The 21059-nt window shown below is 33.2% G+C and overlaps 2 protein-coding genes across 2 annotated transcripts; one reads left to right on the forward strand and one right to left on the reverse strand.

The window, feature by feature from the left end:
- Positions 1-22: 22 nt before the first annotated feature.
- Positions 23-14546, forward strand: LOC148625214 (leucine-rich repeat protein 1-like). Its single transcript, XM_088568590.1, has 5 exons — positions 23-164; positions 7759-7945; positions 8730-8828; positions 10921-11654; positions 12427-14546. The coding sequence occupies exons 2-5, from the start codon at positions 7763-7765 to the stop codon at positions 12677-12679; spliced, it is 1269 nt and encodes a 422-aa protein (XP_088424716.1). The 5' UTR covers positions 23-164; positions 7759-7762; the 3' UTR covers positions 12680-14546.
- Positions 13844-20962, reverse strand: LOC148625215 (galectin-8-like). Its single transcript, XM_088568592.1, has 8 exons — positions 20799-20962; positions 19625-19716; positions 17002-17215; positions 16314-16436; positions 15947-16012; positions 15280-15365; positions 14541-14757; positions 13844-14091 (listed from the first exon to the last, which is right to left on the reverse strand). Exons 1-8 carry the CDS (start codon positions 20943-20945, stop codon positions 13975-13977), a joined length of 1062 nt encoding a protein of 353 aa, XP_088424718.1. The 5' UTR covers positions 20946-20962; the 3' UTR covers positions 13844-13974.
- Between the last annotated feature and the right edge of the window lie 97 nt (positions 20963-21059).

Raw genomic sequence — 21059 nt, forward strand, 5'->3', positions numbered from 1 at the left:
TATTCATTCGCCTCATTACGGTTGACCGGAAGTTGATCTGTCAAGTTTGGCGGACTTTTTGAACACTGGGCACGAAACTTAGATAAAACTGTTTCTTCCCAAATTTGATTTGATGACAGGTTTAACCCTTAAAGCACTGTCGTATTCTTTCCACACATTTCATGGTATGGGTAATAACCTTTAAGATCTCTTCAAACACATGGAGTAGACCTATTCATGTTTTGTGGAAATATCCGTCGATTGTAGCAGGGACTTCATATTATTACACTCAGAGTGGAATGGTTCTATAACCCCGAAGTCCAACCTGAGTGAAACTGTGTTACACCAACAGAGTCCGTATTAAAACCCACATTCCACCTAGCCAACATCGACTGTCTGTATATTGTAATGGTCGTAAAATCCAAGGATGCAAGTCGTTTCAGCGATACTGCCACTTGGCCATAGTTATCTCGGCCACAGTATATTTGGTCCATACATTTTTAAAGTATTGTATACGGTTACAAATAATATGGGGTATGCATTGCCTATATCAGCAAGCACCGTGAGCTTTACCATACATGTATCGTCTGTGCGAGACTCGTAAAAATAATGAACGACATTACAAAAGGGGGGTGTCGACCCAGATGAAAATTTTTGCCTCGCAAGTGCAATATTTTTATTTGTATTTAAGCTGCAAGCAAAATCAATATTTCTATTCGAAAATCTGGTGGAGTTTTTTATTCAATAAATGAATGACTTGAAATTTTTTTTCTCCAAATTTCCATTCCCATACCCCTTTTCCTCTCGCTCACAAATTGATAGATAACTTTGAAGCACTTCGAAATACTTTACATTTTTTATCCCTTAAGGACATCTCTAGCAACATCCATTTCAGTTTTGACCAGTCAGATTAATCTGTACAGATACTGGAAATATTGCAGTTCTCCATGGATGATGGGAATATTTTACACATGTCATGTGATGTAAACAAAATTCAGATGACAACTGCAAATTCCAAACAAGAAAATGATTGCCTTTCCTGTCTTAGAAAGCTGTCCTTAGATTTTGATAATATAATCAGAGTTACATTTTTTAAAATGCGGGTTAGGTTCTTGATAACAGCGACAGTGGAAATATATGTACTTAAAACCACATATATCGAACTTTTTAAAAACATCATATTCACTTCTTTTAATAAGAAAAAAAAAGAATAGAGAAAGTCTCTAAAACTATCAGAAAGGATGAATTTATTTTTACTTAAACATAATCCTAACCTATGTATTTTTATTTGTCTGGTTTAAGGAAGCGATGAATTTTCTCCGTAACTTCTTGTTACTTCCGGGACATGACTTATTGATATTGGGGAACATTAAGGAAAATTTAGATAATACACGTAATAACCGTAGAGCTCACTCTGCTTTGCAGTGCTCGCTATTACATAAATTTGTATTTAAGTTAAAAAAAAGAAAAAGATGGATGACTGTGGTAAACTTATAAAAAAAAAAAAAATTGATTTCAGAAGGAGTAATTTACATAAGTAGAAAAAAAGATGAATAAATAATTGATAAACATAAATAATTAAATAAAAACTACTGAGGGAGAAAACACCAGTTTATATATAAGAAAGTTTAAAAGGTAATTTATAAAACAACTTGAACATTTACCGAAGCCATGTAGTCAAGCTGAAAGGGTGGCAAGATTAGAAATTGTTATTGCTTTATTAGGCAGACATCAACATTTCCGCTAGTCTGATCGCCCGAGGCGACTAAAACTGGCTGGGGACTACTGAAATTTTTGGTAGAAATAGTCCGCGGGACTAGTAAATATTCAGTATTGAAAATGACTTTTAATTGCATGTCGTTGTCTTGTGAATCATTTTATTGTAGCCGTCAGACAGAAATGAACTTCTGGAACGTGTTTCTTTCACCTATGGTTAAAAAATAGAATGTTTATATTATTGATTTTTGTGTGACTGTTTTAGGAATCGTGATTGGTCGGTTGGGTTGTTAGTTATGATCAGTACGATGTTGACAGCAACATGGTATAACATAACTTTTATGAAAAATTTTCGTGCTATTAAGGGTAATGTCCTCATAATACATCCGATATCTGAATTTGAGGTCATAAATTAAGTTTCCAAAAGATTTAACCAAAACTGGTCTTTAAATCAATGATTTTAAACAAAATATGTATTTCTCGTCCGTTGCATTATTTTTGGTCAACATACAATAACAAGACTATAACTATACTCGGCGTCACATAAATAACATACTGTTAAAATTTGAATAAAAATATTATCTACGACTTTATTGACACCTACCGTCGTTTAAATTGTCTTAAATGACTTGCTCATTGGTTTAGCCAAACGGCTTCTCCCTAAACATTGAATCGTTAAATTCCGGTCAGATTTTAATTCTAGGTGCCAATATTTACATTGTAAAAAGTCGGCCATGTTTACAGTGATCGGGTTGCAAGGAGATGTTGTTTACGTTTAAATGGTTTGTCCAATATTTGTTAAATAATTGACAGTATTCTCTGTTTGACACACACACACAGTCTCACTCTGCCGTGTTGACTTATTTATGTCTTCTTGATTTTTAGGGAACTATTAAAAATTGTGTATCTACTAGTCCTTGGACTACTGCCAGAAAAAAAACAGGTGTCAATCCCTGTTAGGACTCCTATACTTTCATAACTATTTACAGTATACCTGAATTTCATGCATTTTTGCTCTCTGCAGTTATTATTCCACACTTTATGATTGATTATGTATAACATTTCTTGTTTTTTAAATGCTAAAGCTGTTTATGCTGATGCAATAAAGTTTCTTCTTCATAATTTTGCCTTAGAATTATTTTTTTAAAGTTTCTTTCGTGTACATAAAAAGGATTCCTAAATGCTGATCCATTATTCACCATGTTGATTGGTTGTGTCATATGCAAACAGCATGTTCGAACATAGGCAACATGCACTGCAGGCGGAAGGTATTAAAACTTCAATTGATATTAAAAAAAGTATGCCCCTCTGTTGCATTATATAAGGAATTAAAGACAGACAAAAAAAATAAATTGTATCAATAAACTGCAACACATTTTGTTTTCTTTCTTAAAAAAAACTTGAAGCAAAGTTCATATTAAGAAAACTGTAAATTTATTCAAATTATTGATAACTAGATTCTCTCTAATGTGTTTTTAAAAAATTCCTCAATGTTCAGCATACATTTACATGTATGTATAAAAACAGGGAGTGTATATCAAATATAGAGTCCCTGATAAAAGGTATAGTTTATTTCCCGGTTATTTCATTTCTAAATTTTCAAAATTTCCAATGTAAGTTTAAAGAATGTGACTTCAGTTTTTTTTTTTTAGCTCACCTGGCCAAAGGCCATATGAGCTATTGCCATTGTTAACAATTATACAAAACTCTTCTCCTCTGAAACAACTAAACTGTGTCTTGGGGTATCCTGCATAGAACTGATTTGGGGATTTTTGATTCATCGAAAAACATGGCTGCTGTTACTAAAAGAAGAACATAGGGGTCAGACAGTAGTTTTTCACATATATCTCCAAAATCGTTAGGTTTAACTAAACTCTGACGTGGGTAAAAGTGTTCAGCATGATAAGATCTATCTCTGATCAAATGTTGGTTTTAATCCGTTAAGCCATGTTGGTGTTATTGCCCTTTTTCAATGATTTTTGCTATTTTTAATGTTATTTCTTTCAAAAATCTTCTCCTCTGACACTACTGGACCAATTGAAACCAAACTTGGTATGAATGTTCCTTGGTGTATCCTCCATAGAACTGATGTGGGGATCATTGATCCATCAAAAAACATGGCAGCCGTTACTAAAAATAGAACATACAGCATATTGGTCAGACAGTAGTTGTTCGCATATAACTCCAAAACTGTTAGGTTTAGCCAAATTCTTTCAATAGCTGAAATGATCCTTATTATTAGGACTAAAAAGTCTTCAAGGATAAAAGTTGTCAGATGAGGTCTCACTAACCACTTCTAAAGTTTCCATTACTTTACATGTTAAACCAGTAATTTTCAATGTTTCACTGTGAATTCCCAGGACAAATGACACCTGAAAGTTGCATACCATTGCAAAGCATGGAAAATAAGGCTTTCAAAATCATTATTCTATTGGTATGATGACCATAGAAATTCTTCACAAAATTTACTTGAATAAAAAATACTGAAAATCAACATTTTTACCTTTTCTGCTAACTGACAGCATGGAGGCAAATTACTCACACATGTAAACAATATTCATACACTTTTGTAGTAAATTACAAATATGATTTTAAAGTACACATTATCAGATTTATTTTAACTACTTTTGATCAGAATACACACAAATAATGCACTTACATTGCATATTTCTAGGTTCAGTGTGTTTTTGGTACTACATAGGGGGGTGGCCATTTGACCCGGAAGTGGTTAGTGACACCTGACTCCTTGTAAGAGTTATTGACCTTGAAAGGGGAAAATTACTTTTTTTTTAAGGTTTCAGTCAATATCTTGAAAACAATGATAGATTTAAAGAAACTTTCAATTGTTGAAATGATCATTTTGATAAGCCCTACCAAAGACTACTTGAGTCAAAATTGTTGGACTTCTTGGTAAATTTATTGCCTTTGAAAGGCAAAAATTCAAGGAGGTGGGCGATTCAGCCGATTTTTTTTTTTTTTTTTAATGAATGTTGTTAGTTGAAGTTTCTAGCACAGAACTATAATTTAATTTAATTGCAGCTCAATGTCTCTAGGACATGATGATAATTAATCATATAGGTAATTTGATTATGGAGCCTTTTAATAATCATGCCATGTGCAATTACCTGTTTATTCAATTACAATCGGATCATATAATTATTTACCAACATCCTAATGTAAAAAAAATTGGAAGGCAAGCTCACTTGAACTACGAGGACTTTCAATCATTTTGCCTAAAGCTTCTTGCATGAAACAATTATATTACTTTCAGTGAATTCCTTTCTAGAGTGCACACATTATTATAACTGTGTGCATTGTCCTTAATGTAACTGTGTGGATGTGGAAGACTGAGCATTTTCTTCTAATCTGTGCATCTCTCAAGCGAATAAAACAATATTTTAAAAATAAATCCTTCAAAGAGTTTTGACTTATATGGAGTTGTTGCCCAATTCAAAAGTTGTCTTTTTAGTTGATGACATTAGTTATACGTTCAGTGACAAAATTATGTCCATCGAATTTATGGGGTTAATAATGTATTAATTATGATCTGATACGACATTCAAGTACAAAAAGAGCGAAGTCTTATCCATTTCAGCATTATATACCTGTCCATTGCTACATCTTTCTGTAGGTATATTTGTTGTGCAAATCATTCTTAGACAGAGATTTGCAGTTTGTATGTCATCGGTACTTATCTTATGTTATTCATGCATTTTCTTTCACTTTGAATGTCTATATTTAAGGCAAAACAATATTTTTTTACTCTAATAAAACTATTTTACGATAGAAGAAGCATATGTTGATAATGATTAATATATTAAATGATGAATCAAATGCAACTTTTTTTCAACAAATGAAATTACTTAATTGATTGCATATTAAAAACCATGGCTGAAATGACTATGATGGAGATGAATAGAAAGCAAACCAATGATGCATAACGATAATAATTCATTATAAGATACAATGTACATGTTGTATGTTCTGTTTCTGTTTCTCAGGTGTATATCCTTTGTTAATTCAGAGCACTCCAGTTAGAATAAAATTTGAGTCATGTAGTAGTCTTTGTAAGAATCATGCAAAATCTGAAAAATGTGATACACCCCAAAAAAGGCTACATATTTTTATTTTTGTAATTAAGTTGTTTTATGGGTCTATACTATGAAATGTGTAATTATTCATTCAAATCTGCCTGCTCTTAGGAGATAATTTACATTGAAAATCCAGTAGATTCTATTGTATTTGAGTGTCATTGACAGAGTTATCTCCCTTAATTTTGAAATCTACAGTGCATTCTATATAATTTTTATCTCCTAAGAGCACAGGTTATATGAAAAACCACATGTTAATTTCTGTTTACTATGACATTTCAAACAAAATATCAAAAATAAAAACATGTAGGCTTTTTACCCATGAATCACATTCTGCATGATCCTTAACTGGAGTGCTACATAAAAATTAGGTACATTCTATTTTTTTTATTTTGTACATGTTCACCATTTGTTGATGTGTTATTTTTTTTATTTACAGCTATGTCCAAGTAGTGGGAGATATCAAGTAGAAATATTATTTCGTATTTTTGTCAAGTAATAAAGTAATCTTCTGATTTCTGAGTTATGTTCCTTGAACTTAGAAATTAATGAAAACTTAGTTTCCAAACTATTTTCATTAACAAAATGGGCATGAAGTTTGCATTCTGTTTATCTCCCTGTAAGGGACTTTAAAATACCTCCAAAATAAGGCTGTTCTTTTAAATTAATCAGTCATTTCAAAATAGTTTAATTTCAGAAGTAACACAGTTTCTGACTGGATCACAAATTTTGTTTATCATCTCATAGACCAAATTTTGTAATGACTGCGTAATCAGACTTTTTCATTGATTTACTCGTTGAAATTAAGCACATATACTTAGATTAAATTATAAGGAATGACTTATACTTTTTAGGTCTATTTGAAATAACCTCAATGCCCTTGGTGCACACTTAAAAATAATCTGCATAGTCATTTGTTAAATATATTTCTGACTCATCTGACCGAAACCCAAATTTGACCTTTTTCTCCTATTTTAGCTGTAAAAAAATTTCAAAATTTCTGTCTGATTAACTGAATTTTTCTCTGACATCCATCGGTCAGACAGTATTTTACGACTACAATTTTTCAAAACAATGACTCAAATGTATTCCCAAATTAGATAAACTATTTTATGATTGGTAGTAAAATGGTATTTTATGGTGTTTGTTCAAAATTACACTGAAAAATTATTCATGACTTTTCTATTTCTTCATATCATCTATAAAATTAATTGATTTAACTACAAATTCAAGGTTTTGTACAGTAAATTTAAATTTCCCCAGTTAAAATAAATGATGCATATTTCCCTTCCCATTAAAAAAAAAGGATAAGGTACAAGTAGTTTTTGAAAAGGCCTTCAACATAACTGTAATTCTCTAGAATTTTTGTTATGCATGTCTTTTATGGTTTATTATTGATGTAAAACTGTACAGTAACATCTGATGGTTATCCTTAGCTTGGGTTATACATCATTTTCACCATTCTAGTAAATTTCTAGGATTTTGGTTGGCTCTTAACATACCAGTTAACCTGTGGAATAGTTTTTGTGGGAGATTTTCCCCCATATACTCTCTAATGTAGGAGATTTTTACATTAAAGCAAATTTATTATGTAAATATTCAACTATTTAGTATTTTTCACTGAAAATATAGTAATTTTAACCAAAAATATCCCACAAATTTTGCATTTTTATATGTGAGAATCTGAATTTTTTTGCTGTGCTTTGGGCATACTTCAGTATTTATTAGGTTAAAATATCTCTACATTCTACAAAACTACAATTACTATTAAAAACATTTGTGATAAGTTAAATTTATATACATTTTTTAAAGCTTTAAAATGTAAAAGACACATGTACACTATTTGCCATGTTTCTTCACATAGGGCTCTGGTTTAATATTTTTTGTGTATTTTTGATAATCATTTTGACAGTTCTATTCATCTTTTTTTTTACATGTGACAAAAATACCCAGTTTTAATTTTGTCTTGTAGAGGCATGCGCATCACTTGCAGTGTAGATGTTGTCAATAGGCTACTACCAGCTGCCAGTTTAAAGAAATCTGGAAGAGCTTTACACACCCAACTATCTATTGGTAAAAAGCCAGGTGGTGGTTCCAAGGACTCACCTCTATTCCTGATGATATGCACTGCTAAGGATAGAAATGGTGCAAAATTCAAGGTTATAAATGTGAAATGTATTCATTTACTCTTATCAGAATGAAAATAAATATAACAGACATCATGTACATAGATACATTGTATATGGTATCAGGAAAGATTAGTCAGTTGTTACTTTTAGATAATCGATAAGGCAATATTTTGAAAAAAATTGGGGGAGTTGGGAGCTGGATTCACAGAATGGAAAGGATACCAATGATAAAAATGTCTAGTACTTTAACAATACATGTAAGTCAGCACTAATTGCCGAAGTGAAACATTAAAATATAATTGTAAGGTAGGTTCATTTAAACAGTAAGGAAAACCAGAACAGTTACAAAAGGTGCTTGAACTATATACGTGTAACATCTTTAATTTTTCAATTTATATTCCATATGCATTCATTTTATGTTAATGATGAAGAAATAATTCCTTGATAAATAAAATAAACACTTCATATCCTTTCAAATGTATGCAGAATTTTGTGATGCACCTTCCACCCACTATAAGTTAATATGATTATGGACTACACTGCATATTATAATATGTGTACAATTTTTAGAACTATAATGGAGCCTGTTACATATGTCAACAGATTTCAAGAATTCTGTGTTATCTGGATTTTTTTTTCTGTCTTTAAATTCTGACTTTTACTGTTTTTCATTAAAAAAAAAACATACACAATCACCTGAATTATGTTTGTGAACCTTAAAATTTTGTCCTGTTCCTTGATATTATAATGTCCTTTTGCTACTTTTATTTATAATCAAATTTACAACATTTCTATTCATCTCCTTTTTTGATAGATAAAGGACAATGTTCAACAGATTTTTGGGAAATTTTTAAGTGAAGGTAAAGCCACAGTACGCCTAAAAGAACCAGAGCATGATCTCTGCATTAGCAAGGTAATGTCACGACATTGTTTTAGAATTGAGAAATTGGGTTGAAATAAAAAATTGTGCATAAATAAAGTTGTTTTCATACAGCATAAAGCTTGGGTAATTCCATTTGTCTGCCAAAGATTTGTAATTATAAGCGAGCAAAGAATATTGGTACCACTTATGTATTAAAGGAATTGTTTTAGTATTATCAAAACCCTTTCATAAGTTGGTTTGTATTTTTATGCCCAGCTGGTTCCAGAGCTGTTCACATGTATTATTTTAGCCATTGTGTTCATCTGTCTTTCATACCTCAGATGTTGTAAGTTTTGTTTTTGTGGAAATTGAATTGGAAGTCCATTAATGGATCCAGGGGAAGTACAGAGGTAGGCTTCTCCTTTTTTACATGGCCTTCGGCCAGATGAGCTATTGCCATCACTTGGCATCTGTCGTCGTTAACAATTTTTCAAAACTCTTCTTCTCTGACACCACTTGACCAATTGGAACCAAACTTGGTTTGAATGTTCCTTGGGGTATCCTGCATAGAACTGGTGTGGAGATTTTTGATTCATCGAAAAACATGGCCGCTGTTACTAAAAATAGAACATAGGGGTCAGACAGTAGTTTTCACATATATCTCCAGAACAGTTAGGTTTTGCCTAATTCTGACATGGAGGTAAAAGTGTTCATTCAGCATGATGAGATCTATCTGTGGTCAAATTTTCATTTTGATATGTTGAGCCATGTTAGAGTTATTGCCCTTTTTTTATTATTTTTTTTTTATTTTGAATGTTATTTCCTTCAAAAATCTTCTCCTCTGATATCACCAGACCAATTGGAACCAAACTTGGTATGAATGTTCCTTGGGGTATTGTGCATAGAACTGATGTGGGGATTTTTGATCTGTTGAAAAACATGGCCACTGTTACTAAAAATAGAACATAGGGGTCAGGCAATAGTTTTTCCAAAACTGTTAGGTTTAGCAAACTTATTTCTATAGCTGAAATGACCCTTATTATAAGGCCTTCAAAAGTGGTCAGGGATCAAAGTTGTCAGTTGACTCCTGTAAGAGTTATTGCCTTTGAAAGATTTTACAGTTTTCAGCCAATATCTTTAAAACTATAAAAGAAAGTAACTTTCTATCATTGACATGATCCTTATGACAGTCCTACCAAAGTCTTCTTGAGTCTAAATTGTTGGACAACTCCCTTGTTAAATGTATTGCCCTTGAAAGACAAACTTTCACCAGGTGAGCGATTCAGGCTCCTGGGAGCCTCTTGTTTATTGGAATATTTTGTTTATTTCATGCTTTATGGTGACCAAAAAAAAAAATACCATAAAAAAGGCAGAAACACAACCCCTTTCCTCCTTTTTCAGAATCTCTGGTGAGTGGATCTGCACCTCTAGTCTGAAATTTTTTCTTATTGAATACCATTTAGAATGAATATACATTTCTCTCATTTTAACCCAGTGATTTAAAATGCATATTACTTTTAACCACCAGGCGGTGATTTTATATCTAAGGGAGTTTTCCCACCAATTTACATTTCCAAGTTTTCTACAGATTTCATGGGAGAAACCAATACCCCCTCAGCCTATTCTTGATTAAATTATTTCTCTACTCTCTATGGTAATATTAAGATTTAAAACTTAAGCTTGCATGTTGAAAATTTTAATTTTACCATCTCGAGTGAAGAAGTAATTGAAACCACTCATTACTGAAGAAGAATATGTATGTTTATTATACTAGTAAGCTGAAAAAGTAACAAATTTTTTAGACAAGTTCGTGTTAATATTATAATTTTTGTGGTTGCTTATTTCTGTGGATTCTGTCAAAAGAAATATTTGCAGGTATTAATTTTTACAGTTTTAAAAAAGGATAAGCATCATATAGTGTTGGAAATCAATTTCCCTGGTACTTTTTTTTTTTCACTTTTTGTCCACCATGAAAATAGCAAAAATTGATATGATTGCAGTATAAGGAGTGTTTAGAATGTCCATGAGCCCACAAGGGCAGAAGAAATATCACAAATTTCAAATTTCATGTGTTTCATTCTATACTTTTTTTCTGTTCACTCTAATGTCCTGTGTTGATCTTCTCATTTTTTTATATTTGTAGGCTGACCCATTGCAGTTAAAGAATTTCTTAAATCTGTTGAAGAAAGCAGCTGTTGGTGAGAGTATAGAACACATAACATTGTCTGTTCTGGCTCCAGCATCGGCTAAGAATGTAGAGAAACCCAAAAGTAAATTAATAATACTTTCAAGGAAAGAGTATCCATTAACAACAAACTTTCCGTCGTCACTGTTACACTTACAAGTTTCAACTTGTAAATTGAAAAGGATAGACTCTAGAATATTTGATTTAAAGAAACTTGAGATTTTGAACTTAAGTGAAAATATTTTGGAAGAGGTTTCAACAGACTTTGGGAAGTTTACAGCATTACGTGAGCTTTACCTGAACAATAATGCTGTAACTATTTTAGATCCAAAATTTTGTCTTCAGAGTAATTTGATTTTAACATTAGGCATACTAGATTTAAGTTTCAATCAAATCAAACAACTACCTCTGCAAATTTGTGAATTGAGTAATCTCTACAATCTCAAAGTGAACAATAACTGTTTAGAATCTTTACCACCAACCATTGGAAGACTCAGAAAATTACAAATGTTCTCAGCATCAAAGAACAAGCTGACATTTTTGCCATCATCTTTCATGCAACTTCAGTTTGAATATGTTGACCTTTATGGCAATGCATTCCCTGAGGAATTTGAGGAGACTGTGGATGGAGAAGACAATGTTGGTGTCCCTACTTTGGTAGAAGCATGTGCTCGATCAATCAGAAAAAATAGGTAAACAGATTGTATTTACGTGGTATTTTTAAACTAATTATTTTAGAGCTTGGGTGGCTGAAGGTTGAAAGTGTTATAAGGATAAATGTCATTAACATTTACTTAAGCCGAGAGACCAAGATGAAGCAAAGTAAATGAGAAAGTAACAACAAACAGGAACCAAATGAAAAACCATTAAAAACTTTAATTAGAAAAGCAGCCCATGCTTCTGATTTTATCCCTAAAAATGTTACTTTTTAATCTATGAAACATATTGTATTTTTTGTACTTAAGGAATGAATGTTACATTTTTTCAGTCTGAAGAATTAACCTCAATCAGGTAGTTTATTGTACACTTCGGGCTTTGATGTTATTTCAAATAGACCGAGAGAAAAAATATAATTGTCATGCATTATGATTTGATTTCAGTATCAAAATTCAACTAATATATCCTCAAAAAGAGGTTGATGACGTCACTGGCAAATTACAAAATAATGGATAAAAAAATGAGATAATGGACACAAATTTTTATCCAATCTGAAAGCTTGTAACTAAAATTAAACTATATTTGTATGTTCTCAAAAATTTGATTATTACTGACAACCTTATGTTATGTACATGTACTATTCACCAAACTACACTTCCAGGAAGTGTTGAAGCGTTGATTGTTGATTGTCTATTCAAACCTCAAATTCAGAAGAGGGTTTGTGGGGTCCAGTCTTCTAAAATTAGCGAAACTCTTCCCCACTTCAGATTGAAATTGCACTTACTTGGCCTTTTTTATTTTTTTCAGAGTTCCCTACACAGATGAAGATTTACATGGTCACCTTATTAGATATTTAGAGTCTGCAAGAACTTGTTGGTGTGGTGGTTTTTGTTTTCAGTCTAGTGCTCGATACATGCATAAAGTTTCTCTAAAAGACCTCACATCTACCTCAACTTCAGTCGGTGATTCAGGCAGGAATGAAGTGCCAGTCCAGGGATTTCTCTGCTCACCTCAGTGTTTAAATAAATTCAAGAGTAATCCTCGTGCATATTGGAAATGATTTCTGTCAAACTTGTATACTCTTGTTGCATACCAGTTTTTACCTAACTTTGTTATAATTGCTGTATGTGGTCTTGTTTTTTGGCTGACATATTTTTGTGGGTGAAGTCGGTTAAAAGATAATTTGTTTTTTTTGTTGTTTGACTGGAAAAGTTACAAACATGTATAGCAGTTGTTAAAGTTTGTTTTACTGTTAAACAGATCAAAATTCAAGTAAAATTCCTTTGGTCATCTCCATTGTCAATGGAAAGTACCTTTGTTGCAGATTTTGTGATTTAAACTACGGAAGGAACGACCCAAAATTTGCTTCAGCAAATTTGATAGTTTTAACATCGTTGGGAATTTTTCAGACCCTTCTATAAGTTTACGTTATCTTCCCTGTATCAATTTGATCCGATGGAGCAGTGTAGCGAATAGATTTTTTTTTACTCATCTGAACATTGATAACATCCCATTTTTTATTCAATTATATTTGAAGGAGTTATAGAACTTGGACAACTTACTTCTCAACAGAATTTGAAGACATATGGCTACATGTAGCAGTCATGTGTTCAATTTAAAATTATGTATTTACTGTAATATAACCTTTTAGAAAAAAAATGCATGCAAAAATTGCAAAAAAAAATACAAGCAGACAGTGTAACTTAATTGTATATCTGTATATTTTAATGTTTTATATTTTTGTTATAGGAATTGAAAAAGCACAAAGCCATTCCCTTTCTTGTTCACCTAATACCTTTTCTCTTATTTGTAAAACAGAAATTTTGAAAATTCTTTTTCATTGCATAAATTTTTAATTTGTGCTAGTGTGTTTATAACATAAGTAAAACAACAACTTGTTGTCAGTAAAACTTCTTATTTTTGTGTGAAACTTGTTTGACAACAAATTTTCCTATTTCTTTAACAGTATACTGGAACAAGTATCTACAATGTAATTGTTCTCACTTGAATTATATTAAACATTGAAAACATGATATTTTCTCTTTAAATAATGATTTCTGTAAATTGCATAATTTTCCCTGGTGAATAAGACATGCAAATAACAGGAATTGTCTTTCTTAGTAAAAATAAAGAATATATTTATGAATGTTTATATGAGTTGAAGATATAGAATTTGTGGTATTGCTGTAACGTGCCATGATTGTCAATAAAAAGAAAAACAATCTAAAAGGGAAAAAATGCAATACACTTTATTTGAAATCTCAGTTATTTGTAGAATTTAAGTTTTCTAGCTAGGAATGTCTTAAACAGTACTGTTCTATTATAGTATTTTGTCCTTTTTACAAAATAAGCATGTTACTGGAATCTGACTTGATGCAAGGTTACATCTCCATCTATAACAAGCATGCTGAATTTTGCAAATGGCATCAATCTGTGTTTGAAGTTGATAAAATGTTGGTTGTTAACTGCAACCTAAAAAATATGAAGTGTGTCAGTTTTCTCATTGCTCTTGAAATAAGTCATCTTCTTTTTCTGAAAATATTAGTTTGGACATATTTAACAAGTCACAAAATGGATACGACACAAGTAGACTGTAATTATGAAGCCTTTTCCTTATACATGTAGCTACAGTATAATATTGCATGTTTTCGTAACATCAGATCAGAATAAATATATATGAAGGGAAAAAATCAAACTGATGTATATTAAAATGATATTTAGGAGAGGTACGTATTGATTTGTCTGAGTGCTTTCACATTTGGATGTCCTAGCATTTCAAAAGTACCTGTAAGTCATTAACATGTTGTCTCTAATACAGCATTTTTAGAAGGGCAACATTTTTGCATTACAAGTAGTGTGGCCTTAAAAGGAAAGACTTTGTTTGTACATTTGTGGTAAAAAGTAAAAGATTAAATGCATACCTTAAATTGTGTTTGTTCACATAGAATCAAAATTTCAAAATCTGTGTTCCTTTTGAATGGGAAGTATGGAATTGCTTTTTCTTCTTGTCCCCATAATCCTCGGCTCCTATGGTTACGGACGATTGTGTCCACACAAGAACCAAAATTGAATCTGACGTCAAACACAAACCCAACATCAGCACTGTGTGAAGATCCTTCTTGTAGGTATATTGAAAACCTGCATGTTATACATATAAAGAAATGGTGTCTTCAAGGAATGCCAACATTTAACAAATACTTTTATGTTTTACCATAACAATAAATGGTGAAATTTGAAAAGACTTGCTTATATAACTGCAGCATTAAATTAGATTTTTTTTTGCCAACAAAATGTTGGTTTAGGGTGAATGACCCCAATGCTTCGTCTCAATAGGAATTGTATTTATTCATTTGCACTAAGATTTGATTGTATTAAAAGATATTCCCTACAAAATAAAGCATAGAAGCATACTGGTTTGGCACTGAAGATGCATGCTTTCTTGGATGTAAAGCCAAAATCTTATCCCTGAAGAAAAAATACTCTGGAAAACAAAAATTTAATTTGCATAGTTTTCCGTTTTTCTAATTCTCTTCAGAGTATGAAATTAGAAAATAAAACTGAAGAAAGAAGTCTCAGAAAACTAATGTTGATACCAAGATGACCAAAGTTTTTTTATCTACATGTACATGATTTTTTTTTGTATGCCAAGTCATACTTTACCTGCTAGTGCCAGGCGGTGTTCCAGAAATAAATATCATTTTACCATGATGCAGTCCATTTGGAACTCCAGTACTTAGGGGTACAACCTTTAAAATGAAGATGCCCTTCAGTATTCTACTACAGACCAGGATAACTGCACACTCTCGGTACGATATCTCTTCCCAAGCAAGCATTCATAACTTTCATAAAGTACATTTAACGTGTGGAAGGATTGGTTTCTAATTTCAATATTTGTAGGTTAGACACAGCCCTCCCTAAATGTAGTAAATATTAAACCCTGTCATTTAACTCCCAATTCCCTTACCTCAGGTCTCCCCACAGGGGCGGATCCAGATACTTTGAAATGAGGGCTCCATAGAAAAGTTACTAACATTTTTTGTCAATTTTATATATGAAAATGATAAATCTTCTAATAAAAAGGAGGGCTGCAACCCTCTCCCCCTTGACCCACCACTGCCCAACTGTCCATCGCCTCACATTTAAAAGAGTGGAATGTACTTTATTTTTGGTTACCAAATACACTGGGTTATATACAATGAATACATGTTTTTGGGGTATTTTTTTGTTATTTGAAACGGTTTGAATAAACTTCTTTAGAACCTCCTGTGAGTGATTTTAAGTAAATTTATAAGCATTATAGATCAGTTTTATTGTGTACTAGACATACCGGGCCGAGAATAGGCTCATTACGGACACAGCATCCAGACTGGAATGTGGGTGCAGTATTGCTAAGCTGTAACGTAAAGAAAAGGTGTATTGACCAGCTGTCGTCACGGAGGAAGCAAAATGATTACTTATATTGCTTTCATAATATTCTCAAAGAAAAATATATACTCGTTTAAGTCCGATAGTGTGCAACAAGTACAAAAAAGTATTACATCCGTAATAGTAGTCTCTGTATGTTTGTCAGGTATTTTATTTCCCGCATAACTGATTTTGCAAAACTGTTTCGCCTGTTAGAACACCATATATATATATATATATGCTACTGACATGTATTTCTGTGCTTGTTTTTCAAAGCACTATACTAATACCGTTTTGGGCCCGTAGATCTGTACACAACTTATGTCCACTTTTCCCTCGATAGTGATGGTATTGACTGCTGTCAATGGTAACCGGTGTCTGAATTTGCAGAAATGTTGCCCATCGACCGAAATCTGTTCGACAAATAATTTCAAAGGTACAGCTCAATTTGATTATTTTAGCTTTTGGTGCGTTTTCTTTCATTTATTACAGGATTGTTATTTTCGTCTGTGTTACATTTTGTCCCTGCATGAATATTGTAACGCAATGGATAACTCTTGTTTTCTCGATATTTACTTTTACAATAAATGCTTGTGTGGAAGACAATATCATGATAAATTAACAGCTCACATGGTCTCTGTGATATTGCGTGAAACATTGATAATACCTCGAGCCGAAGCTTGTTTATGCTCTTAGAATTATATATATATATGCGAAGTTGCCGGATTTCAAGAAGCTGAACTATACTTAGAAATGAATGGGTTTTGATGGCGGTGGTTTTCTGATGAGGTAAATTTCAAGCTGAGTTTTTTTGTTTATTTTTTTAAATATTTTTTGGTAGGGGTCGCCTGTGTAAACCTTTTTAAGTGACTATATGACTGATATCCTGTTTATTTACTTAGTAACTGTTTGTGTTCTTGGCCTCGTGTAATGTATGTATTTCGCTTGAAACCCCATTGGGTTTCTATTTTGACTTACCTGATAGTAATATAGGTCAGTAGACATTTGTATAAGGAAGGGGAAATCTATCTTAAACGGCATGCCATTGCCCCTCTCTTCTACGCCCCATGTTTTATTTTGGTAGGATGTACGTACAACACATTTTTCAGAAAATCTTGGATTGAAGTATAATGCTGTGTCAGATCTCTTGTCATCTACTCCTGGGCCAAGGGTCAGATTCACAGAAAATCCGCTATGTAACATCATAAAATTAAAATTTTCAGTTTGTGTGTTTGTTTGTTGGGTTTAACGTCCGAGCAGCAATATTTCAGCTATATTCAGACGATGAACATGAAATTGATGATAAAATGAACATGAAATGATGATGAAATGAAAAAGGGATGGGACACAAGGACAATGGGGTCGACAAATTTTGATTGCCACTGGAAATAAGAGAGGTGGGTAGGGTCGGGCAATTTAGCCTCCTGTGGCGGAGCCCTATGGTTCCTACTCCGGGAGAATACCACAGTAGGGTTCTTTAACGTGCGAGGAACGTGGCATTTTTCCCAACACGGTGCACCACTATGGTTTGCGGTCAGGTTTTCCATATTATAGCCTGACAACACCAGCATGTAACACGCCAGGGGTATCCCATTTCAACACCTGGGGCACACATCCCAGTTGCTCTGTGGGCAGAGCGCCGTAGCCCCAGGCTAGGGTTCTGAGCACTATTTAGTCGCCTTTTACGACAAGCTTAGCGGTGCTGCAGGCCTATTCTTTTAACACCCGGACCTGCACGGGGCTAAAATTTTCAGTGTTATGTTGACATTCTTAACCATATTGATGACGTACTATTTTTTTTTATTGAGCAAGGTGACAATCTATGGTCTCGGTTGTTACCGTACGTCCGCTCGTCTTATAAAAAAACTTGACCATTTTGTTAACAATAAATGATAATAATAAGTTATTCAAAAGAGCGTCGGCAAACGTGTATTAAACAAGATACGAAATACATTTAGTTTAGTGGCGGATCCAGAAGGGAGTGCGGGGGTTGGCACTCCCTTTTTTATTGGAAAATTTGTCATTTTCATGCATAAAATTGATAAGGAATAGCAAATAATGTCCTAGCACCCCCTTTTTGAGGAACATCGGCTGGCACCCCTCCATTTCAAAGTGTCTGGATCCGGCCCTGTAGTTGACTCGGTAATCTTCGCCGACCATAATTTTATGGTTGAAAATACTGATTTTTTGTTGTTGTCGAAATTCCACCTTTAAAAACACAGATAAGTTTCTCGTCAGATATTTAGAAAATATTACTGAAAACTTAGCACATATGTCATTATAAAAAATAGCAAAGTAAAAATCGGACTTGCAAACTTGATTCGCAGCCAGGGTCTTGTCCTAGTATGCCCAATATCAAATATGCATCCCCACTAGTATACTATCACGTTCGTGTTTATATATTAATTGATCTCCCTATTTGATATAGTGGAACGTACTATTCGGGCTGGATATTTTAAAGTGGGAACAAATTCAGTAAGTTTGGGAGATATCCGTCTGCGTCCTTTACCACCAGTGGTGTTTGTGCCATGCGCTTGCCTTTTGCAAACGTGAGCTCATTTGCGCCAAAAATTTAGTATTCAATTGAGCCAGTGAATATAAATAGGATCAACTTTTAACATTTTTAAAAGTACTGTGATATTCTGTTCGTCGGTACATATAATAGCCGGAAATGTTTTCTTTCCTTTTGTAACCCCGGGGTTGTACCTCCCCATTTTTATTCAGTAATATAATTTCTCTTGACCACTACTTACAACACATACTTGCATATACTCCAGATATGTATTAATTTAAATATGTGTACAAATGGACTGCATGACACAAATGAATGTCCCATTCTGGCCAATTAAAACAACCAAAAATGTATGTGGTGCAAATGATACCTCTAACTATGTAATTAGCGTAAAAAAAATCTTTCGTCTTTGGAGCATCTGGGTATGGAGTTTTCATATCACAACTCGTATTCGTCGAAACTATGGTGAGTTCTTGTACCGCGCTAGTCGCTTTGGAACAAATTTATTTTGCTACAAGATTAAAGTCATCACTACAATTTTTTTCATGGTCGTCATTACAATATCATGAATCGTTATTTTGTCTCCATCGAAACCACGAACAAGTACCGATTTGTTCACAGTGTCATAATTTTTCTTTCCTTTTTTGTTCACCACTGACATGGCGTTTTACGAGCAACTCGGCGTGTGTTTCTAGAAAAGTAGAGGACGATTTCCTTTCCGATGCACTTGGTCCATGCTCCCAGTTTTTAGAAGAGTCCGGTTTGTTCATTTGCTTTTATTTCTATGTACGCGTTATTTGGTTATCTCGTATGTTCTTTGATGTGTGTATCTATCGTTATCCTTTTTATAACCGTTCTAATCCTGGTTCAATTGATTTCACTTTCCCAAGTTTAGTCGTACATTGTGTACAAAGTGGATAGCTTAAAAATAATTTCTTTCTGTAAATAATTGATTTCAGTAAATAAAAAAATAAATTGAAAATATATTTTGATTTTAACACGGAGATCTTTTGCAGTCAACAAAACAATTTTTAAGCTTGTTTAACTTCAATGAATTGATACAAATGTATATCTAGTTTTAAAACTTACGCTTCACCACCTTTCGGAGCTTCCCCTTTGATTAGAATGGTATGTTCTGGTGTTAAATTTCCAAATGATAGGTATCCATCATATGGAATTGGCTGTAAAGGTGTCAAAACATAAAAAAATCTATGACTCTGGATTATGTGAAATAAAGAACATTTCTTTTGCTGCAGAAATCGACCTTGCACTTGCCCATTGAACGTGAAGGTGAACTATAGAGTATACAGTAATTGAAAACCACTGCGATGTCCCTTTTATGTTTGTTTTGAGCTTTATTCAATTTGTTTTGTTTTGTTTTTGTTTTGTTTGTTTGTTGTTGTGTTAAATCATAAATCATGAGGCGGCTTACCAAGAACATTTAGTGAAAGAAGGGCATAAAGCAATGTGACACTTACTAATTTGTTAGTGTTTTTACTAGTATCGATGGAAACAGATGGCATAAGTTGGTAGAATAGTTATGATTTGTACTAGTATCGCATGGAAACCGATGGCCTAAGACGGTAGAATAGTTATGATTTGTACTAGTATCGCATGGAAACCAATGGCGTAAGAGTCGGTAAAATAGTTGTGATTTGTACTAGTATCGCATGGAAACCAATGGCGCAAGAGTCGGTAGAACAGTTATGATTTGGACTAGTATCGCATGGAAACCGATGGCCTAAGACGGTAGAATAGTTATGATTTGTACTAGTATCGCATGGAAACCAATGGCGTAAGAGTCGGTAAAATAGTTATGATTTGTACTAGTATCGCATGGAAACCAATGGCGCAAGAGTCGGTAGAACAGTTATGATTTGGACTAGTATCGCATGGAAACCGATTGCCTAAGACGGTAGAATAGTTATGATTTGTACTAGTATCGCATGGAAACCAATGGCGTAAGAGTCGGTAAAATAGTTATGATTTGTACTAGTATCGCATGGAAACCAATGGCGTAAGAGTCGGTAAAATAGTTATGATTTGTACTAGCTAGTATCACATGGAAACCAATGGCGCAAGAGTCGGTAGAACAGTTATGATTTCGACTAGTATCGCATGGAAACCGATGGCCTAAGACGGTAGAATAGTTATAATTTGTACTAGTATCGCATGGAAACCGATGGCCTAGGTTGGTAGAATAGTATTGATTTGTACTAGTATCGCATGGAAACCGAAGTCGGTAGAATATCTATAATCTTACCGGTTTGATAATGTTTTGTAGTAAAGCCATAGCACTGTCTTGCATTGGGGAAATATGCAAGGATGTCCGCCTTCGTGTATCTGATATTATCTTAATATTTGGCCGCCTGTCATGCTTTCTTTTTCCTTGTTCTATATGTGAAACCATATGAATAAACCTGTTTAGATATATATGTGTAGGCCAGTATAAATGTAAAAATAAACTACCGAATATTCATTGAAATATTCTTGAAGTTTCATACCTGGTTTCCCCTATTGTTTT

This window comes from Perna viridis, chromosome 2, assembly GCF_037379345.1.
Source record: "Perna viridis isolate PV_CMFRI_1.1 ecotype Kerala chromosome 2, ASM3737934v1, whole genome shotgun sequence".
Lineage (NCBI taxonomy): Eukaryota > Metazoa > Mollusca > Bivalvia > Mytilida > Mytilidae > Perna > Perna viridis.

Bases quoted from the DNA above. Each gene is read 5' to 3' on its own strand.
- LOC148625214 (XM_088568590.1), top strand. From the start codon at position 7,763: ATGCGCATCACTTGCAGTGTAGATGTTGTCAATAGGCTACTACCAGCT. The intron at 8,829-10,920 runs GTAATGTCACGA...TTATATTTGTAG, and splicing joins ATGATCTCTGCATTAGCAAG to GCTGACCCATTGCAGTTAAA. The intron at 11,655-12,426 runs GTAAACAGATTG...TATTTTTTTCAG, and splicing joins CGATCAATCAGAAAAAATAG to AGTTCCCTACACAGATGAAG.
- LOC148625215 (XM_088568592.1), bottom strand. From the start codon at position 20,945: ATGGTTTCACATATAGAACAAGGAAAAAGAAAGCATGACAGGCGGCCA. The intron at 16,437-17,001 runs GTAAGTCAAAAT...TTTGTCGAACAG, and splicing joins CTGACCTATATTACTATCAG to ATTTCGGTCGATGGGCAACA. The intron at 16,013-16,313 runs GTATTAGTATAG...TTTACGTTACAG, and splicing joins AGATCTACGGGCCCAAAACG to CTTAGCAATACTGCACCCAC.